Raw genomic sequence first — 6,642 nt, 5'->3', positions numbered from 1 at the left:
GCTGCTGGGGGACAGCTAGTGAGCTGAGAGCCGGGGTCCCCTGGGGTGCTGGCTCGGGTCTGGCACAGGTCACTGTCACGGTGACCCTTGAGTTGCTCTCTGCCAGGCTGCTGGATGAAGCGCAAAGGCACGTGCCCTAAATCCTGTGCCTCTTGGTCGCTTTCTCTAGAGCTTTGCTTTGTTGTTCCATTCCCTTCACAGCCCAAAGCCTGAGGGGCTGGTACCCCTGGGGTCTTCTGGTCATTGAGCCCCAAATTTGGAAAAATCCAAGCTCAGGAAACCAGGAACAAGAGCTGAGCTTCATCAAGTCATGGCAAAAAGCAAGACCCCTGGAAAACCAGCAGCACAGGGCACCCCAGTATGGGGCCAGGCTGGGAAAAGGGGTGCCTGTGGCCATGGCTCTGCTGACAGCCCTGCCTCCCCGTAGGATGTCCATGAGGAGCCCTGTTTCTCCCCACCTGGATCTCGATGGAGCAGGCAGCATGGTGAACTGCAGCATCAAGACGGAGGAGAAGAAGGAGGGAGGATACGAGTCCCCACCGGGGGCTGCCCCCAGCACTGAACCCCGTCCCAACGACCCCCCAGGGCCACCATCAAGGGAAGGCACTGACCCCCAGGCTCTTCCACAGGTGGGTCCCATGGCTGTGACAAATACAAACACTGGTCCTGGCTCACAGAGCCCTGGGGCCATCCCTGCTCCAGAGCTGGGCTCTGTCCGCTGGCAGAGGTGGGGAGGTTGTTTCACCGGGTGGTTGTTCCTCATCCCAAGGAAACAAAAGCTGGAAGCTGAGGCTCCTCCATGGCTTTCCAACTGTTGTTGATGCTCTTGGGTCAGCCCTGGGATTTGAGTGCTTCACCTTGAGCCCCCACAGCCACCTCCAAACCTTCTCCATCCCTTCAGCCTCCCTTTTTCATTGCTTTTGGGATGTTTCCCCCTGACCAGTAACCTCAGCCCTCCCTGCACTGCTTCCTGGGGGGGACGGGACTCAGGGGACCCAGGCAACAGAAACCTCCAGCCAACAAGTCTTTGTGGCACGCAGAGCAGAGATGCTCTCAAGTTGGCCTGGAGGAATGTGCCTGGCAGAGTGTGGTCAGGCAACCAGCTGGGCAGGGCTGGCTCAGAGCATCCCACTGCTCAGGATCTGGAGACCTGGGGATGTCCCCGTCGGTGGGAGTGGGTCCAGGTAACACTGTGTGTGCCCCCCCCGCCAGTGATGCACCAGAGCCCAGGCGCTCAGCCTTCGAGCCAGCCCTCAGTGGCCAGGAGAAGCTGGACTTCAACAGGAACCTGAAGGAGGGTAAGAAAGGGTTCTGGGTTTCCTTTGCTCCCTTTGGACCCCTTGGTATTTTTCCAAAGCTGTGGGACGGGATGAGCCACCCCATGCCATGGTGTGCTCACCTGGCTGTCCTGTCCCTCTCCCTGCTCTGCTGATCCTGGTTCCTCCCAACAGTGATGCCAACCATCGAGAAGTTACTGTCCAGCGACTGGAAGGAGAGGCTGCTGGGTCGAAACACTGCTGAGTCCAAGGAAGTGAAAGGTGAGGTCTGACCCTGGACACCCACCTCCACTGTCCCCCCTCCCGTGTCCTGGAAACACGGCGTTGGGAGGGGAGATGTCCCTGTGAGTGTGGGTATTTAATGGAGATTTGTATTTTTTTAACCAAAACATTAATTTGATTTTTTTTGGCGGGGTGAGCATCCCTGATGCTCTGACTGCACAGAGGGGATGGTGCAGCACATGGGGGTCTTTATACCCCCCATGCATTAGCCATCCCCTGGCTGTGCATCACCCACCATCACCCAACAGTGGTGGTGATGCTGCTCACCCTTCCCAAGCCCCTGACCCATAGCCACTTGTTTTTTTCCAGGAACCCAGGAGAGCCTGGCAGAGAAGGAGCTCCAGTTACTTGTCATGATCAACCAGCTGTCCACGCTGCGGGACCAGCTCCTGACAGCCCACTCAGAGCAGAAGAACATGGCTGCGATGCTCTTTGAGAAGCAACAGCAGCAGATGGAGCTGGCACGGCAGCAGCAAGAGCAGGTGGGCTTGGTGGGAAGTGTTTGCCAGGGACCATCCATCCTTTTGGGGATCCTGGTTGGATCTGCTGGCTGTGGGTGCAGGAGCACCACAGGGTTCCCCTGGGAGTGATGGGGAGGTGGTTTTGGTGATGGGGACAGCAGGACTTTGTTGTCTGCCCAGAAATGCTTTTCTGTGCCCATCCCAAAGACCCCCCCCAACTCATTCCCTGGTGCCAGGAGGACGAGGGTCAATGGAGATGGAATTGCAGCCTTTAAAATAATTAAACCACAGTGGGTCCTTCCTGACTGTGCTCTCTCTGCTCTGTGAACACCTCTTTTCCCTCTCCAGTGGCCCATATGATGCTAAAGACAGGGGTGACACCCAGGGTGGGGTGACACCATCCCTCCCAGCCTGTTTCTCTCCCCATGTCCCTCAAGGTGGCTTGGGGACAGCACAGCCACCCCCTGCCTACTGTCCCCATGGTCCTCAGGACCCTCTGCAGACCCTTGTCTCCATTTTGCTGGTGTTGGGCAGCTCATGCTGAGCCGTAGCCTTGCCAGGGCCAGCTCGGTGCTGCCGTTGGTGACACTGAGCCCCACTGTCTCCTCTGCCAGATTGCCAAGCAGCAGCAGCAGCTCATCCAGCAGCAACACAAAATCAACCTACTGCAGCAACAGATCCAGGTAAAGATGGGGGACACCTCCCTGTGCCCCCCTTCCTGATTGCAACCCCTTCATGTACCGGGCTTGTGTCGCCTCCTGGGGCCAGGCAAGGGGATGGCACACACCAGTAGTGTCCCACAGCCATTATCTGGTCTCTCTGCTTCTCTCCCCTCTTCCCTCCAGCAGGTCAACATGCCCTACGTCATGATTCCCGCCTTCACCCCCAGCCACCAGCCTCTCCCCGTCACTCCCGACTCCCAGTTAGCGCTGCCCATCCAGCCCATCCCCTGCAAACCAGGTGAGTGGGGACCCCCAGGACTGCCCCAGCCCTGCAAGGTGGCCTTGTCCCTTGTCCCCCAACCCCTCTCCCTCTGCTCCCCGCAGTGGATTACCCAGTGCAGCTGCTCCACAGCCCCCCTCCTCCCACGCTGAAGAGACCCGCCGGCTCGGGCCACCTCCAGATGCAGGTAAAGCCCCAAAGTACCTCCATCCCCTGGGCTGGGGTGCTGTGGTGGCTGCACTTCACCCCCCCCATCCCCTCCATCACAGGAGACCTCACAGCCGCTCAACCTGACAGCCAAACCCAAAGGCGCCGACCTCCCCAGTGCCTCCAGCTCGCCCAGTTTGAAGATAAGCAGCTGCCAGTCCCTCACACCGAGTCATGGGGCCACCAGGGACCTGCAGACCAGCCCGTCCAACCTGCCTCTGGGTGGGTTCCCAAGTGACTTCACTGATGGATGGTCCCACACCTTCCCCTGGCCACCTCCCAGAGACAGGGGACATTGCTCCCTGGGGTGGCCTGGGTGGGCACCTGCTGCTCAGTGTCACCCCTTTGGGACACACAGTTGTGATTGCCGGGGTGGGGTGGGGTGCTGCAGGGTGTCAGAGGAGAGGGTGCTGGTGCTGATGGGTACCTGTGCTGGTGTCCTTCCAGGGTTCCTGGGTGAAGGCGATGCCATCACCAAAGCCATCCAGGATGCCCGGCAGCTGCTGCACGGCCACAGTGGGACCGTGGAGGGATCCCTGAGCAACCCCTACCGCAAGGTGAGGGATGACCCTGGGTGGTCACCATCCCCCTCTCTGACCCCAGCGTCGGTGGTCAGAGCTGGGTCTCCATCTGCAAGCAGGCTTTGCAGCTCAGAGATTGCAGTTCCCGACCCTCTGCTGTCCTGCAGGACCACGTTGGGATTGATTCTTCCCCAGTGAAGGAGAGGATGGAGGAGACCCCTGCCCACCGGCTGGACGAGGCTCTGTTGACCTGTGAGATGGATGGTAATGACAGCTGAGAGCATCGTGGTGTGACCCCCTGCTTGCTCCTTCCTCTGGCTCCTGACCTTGACCAGGGTTCTCCTCACAGGCTCACGGCACTTCCCCGAGTCCAGGAACAACAACCACATCAAGAGACCCATGAACGCCTTCATGGTGTGGGCGAAGGACGAGAGGAGGAAGATTTTGCAGGCTTTCCCGGACATGCACAACTCCAGCATCAGCAAGATCCTGGGTGAGTGCTGGAAAGGGACAGTGGTGCCTCAGGAAAGAGGCACACAGGGACTCACAGGAGGATTTAGGTGATGGGGGGGATGTCTCAGGAGATCCCCAGCCCAAAGCCCTGCTCAAAGCCCAGCTAACTCCATAGTCACATCAGGATCACAGACTCACAGACTGGTTTGGGTTGAAGGGACATTTCAAGGTCTCTAGTCCAACCCCCCTGCAGTGACAGGGACATCTTCAACCAGAGCAGGTTGCTCAGAGCCCCATCCAACCTGACCTTGAATGTTTCCAGGGATGGGGCTTCTACCACCTCTCTGGGCAACCTGGGCCAGTGTCTCACCAGCTTGTCATAAAAAATTTCTTCCTTACATCTGGTCTCAATCTCCCTCTTTTAGTTTAAAACCATCACCCCTTGTCCTAGAGCTACAGGCCCTGATAAAAGTCTGTCCCCATCTTTGTCATAGACCCCTTCAAGTATTGAAAGGTGCAATAAGGTCTCCCTGAAGCCTTCTCCAGGCTGAACAGCCCCAACTCTCTCAGCCCATCCTCACAGCAGAGCTACTCCAGCCCTCTGATAATTTTTCTGGCCTCCTCATGACTTATTTCTTGTGCTGAGAGGATGCTCAGGGCTGTCCCCTGTTGACTGTTGAACATCTCCAAGGATGCTGAGGATCTCCAAGCATCTCCAGCTTGTCCTTCTCTTTCCCAAACTGGACACTGGTCTAGCTGCAGCCTCCCAGGTGCTGAGCTGAGGGGATGAATCCCTTCTCTCCACCAGCTTCACCCCTTGCCCAGCCCAGCAGCCTTTGTGCTGTGCCCTGCTTTGCTCTGCTGCCCAGGGTGCTGGTGGTGGTGACAATAAAGGTCAGTCAGTGGGAGAATGTGAGTCACACGCTGGCACAGGCTATTTTAGCTGCAGCACCTGCTCATCATACCTTGGAGAGGATCGAAATCCATGGCCCAAGAGGTGCCCGGGGAAGGTCAGGGCTGAGGACCTGTTCCTGGTGTTCCAGGAGAGCTGGTTGCCCTCTGCTCCCACCCCCTGTGTGCAAACTCAGGTGCCGTTTTCACAGGGGATGGTACGAGTATTAATGAAGTGCCACCAAAGGGGTGACACTGAGTAGCAGGTGCCCACCCAGGCCACCTCAGGAAGGAGGGACCCCAGGGAGCAGAGATGGGAGGTGGCCAGGGGAAGGTGTGGGACCATCCATCAGTGAAGTCACTTGAGAACCCACCCAGAGGCAGGTTGGATGGGCTGGTCTGCAGGTCCCTGGTGACCCCATGACTCTTGCCATGGCTCTATCCCAGCCAGGAGCTGGCGTGGGGTTTGGCACAGCAGGCAGGGTGTAAGCACGTCCCACGGCTCCTCTCCACTCAGGTTCCCGGTGGAAATCCATGACAAACCAGGAGAAACAACCCTACTATGAGGAGCAAGCCCGGCTGAGCCGGCAGCACCTGGAGAAATACCCCGACTATAAATACAAGCCCCGACCCAAACGGACCTGCATCGTGGAGGGGAAGCGGCTGCGCGCGGGCGAGTACAAGGCGCTGATGAGGAACCGGCGGCAGGACGCCAGGCAGGGATACTTGATAGGGTAACGTGCCCCTTCCCCAATCTGAGGGGCCTCACTGAGGTCCCCATGGGGTGGGTACCCTGGGTGGTAGTGGGAAAGTTTAGGGAGCACCTTAATGCTGCAGCTGGTGATTGCATTCCCCTGTCCCACAGACCCCAGGGCAGCCAGATGCCCCCCACCTCTTCAGATGTGCTGTACCAGCGGCCGGTGGGCATGCAGCTGACACCCCCAATGATGGAGCACTACCTGCCCCGCACCATGGACCCCAGCATGCCCGTCATCGTCAACACGCGCAGCCTCAAGGAAGGTGACGCCGGTGACGATGGGCACTCGGTGGCTGACGGTGAGATGTATCGCTACAGCGAGGAGGAGGACTCAGAGGGCGAGGACAAGAGTGATGGCGAGCTGGTGGTGCTGACAGACTGAGGAGGGGGCGGTCAAGGGGGTGATGGTGGGTTGAGGGGTGGCAGGGCTGGCTGCCACCAGGATGGAGGTCAGAGCATCCCCTGATGGGATGGGACTCTGAAGGGCTGCGCTGGGAGCAGAGCAGAACTGTTATCCAGCGGGAAAGAGGCACTGCTGCCTGCAAACGGGTCCCAGGGAGGTGAGCACCCCCATATTTTGGGTGGGGTGTCTCCTAGAGGGGGTGATAAGCAGTGATGTGCCATGGCCGGGATGTGCTGACCCCACTGGTGAGGGCTAGCTCAGCCCTGCTCTGGTAGCCAGGACATGGGGAACTGAGACCACCCAGCCTGGGGATGTGGGTGCCAGGGCTGCTGAGCTGTCACCCACCCACAGCCCCCCAGGAGGTACCTGAGGGTATTGGGATGCAGGAAAACCTCCAGAACATCTCCCAGCCCTCCAGCACCCATGGGTCCCTTGCATAGAGCCTCAC

General features: G+C 58.9%; 1 protein-coding gene across 1 annotated transcript; it reads left to right on the top strand.

The window, feature by feature from the left end:
* The first annotated feature begins 428 nt into the window (after positions 1–428).
* On the top strand, positions 429–6,173 carry SOX13 (SRY-box transcription factor 13). The gene is made up of 13 exons (XM_010175466.1): positions 429–633; positions 1,176–1,298; positions 1,452–1,538; positions 1,869–2,041; positions 2,635–2,703; positions 2,866–2,980; positions 3,067–3,149; positions 3,232–3,391; positions 3,617–3,726; positions 3,858–3,954; positions 4,040–4,183; positions 5,552–5,768; positions 5,900–6,173. The coding sequence occupies exons 1-13, from the start codon at positions 429–431 to the stop codon at positions 6,171–6,173; spliced, it is 1,857 nt and encodes a 618-aa protein (XP_010173768.1).
* The last annotated feature ends 469 nt before the right edge of the window (positions 6,174–6,642 follow it).

Source organism: Antrostomus carolinensis, unplaced genomic scaffold (genome assembly GCF_000700745.2).
Source record: "Antrostomus carolinensis isolate BGI_N321 unplaced genomic scaffold, ASM70074v2 scaffold22569, whole genome shotgun sequence".
Lineage (NCBI taxonomy): Eukaryota > Metazoa > Chordata > Aves > Caprimulgiformes > Caprimulgidae > Antrostomus > Antrostomus carolinensis.
Note: the sequence above shows the minus strand (reverse complement) of the source record. Positions and strands in the feature narration are given on the sequence as shown.

Coding starts and splice junctions, on each gene's coding strand:
- SOX13 (XM_010175466.1), top strand. CDS start 429: ATGTCCATGAGGAGCCCTGTTTCTCCCCACCTGGATCTCGATGGAGCA. Junction 1,299..1,451: donor CAACAGGAACCTGAAGGAGG/GTAAGAAAGGGT, acceptor TCCTCCCAACAG/TGATGCCAACCATCGAGAAG. Junction 5,769..5,899: donor AGGCAGGGATACTTGATAGG/GTAACGTGCCCC, acceptor CCTGTCCCACAG/ACCCCAGGGCAGCCAGATGC.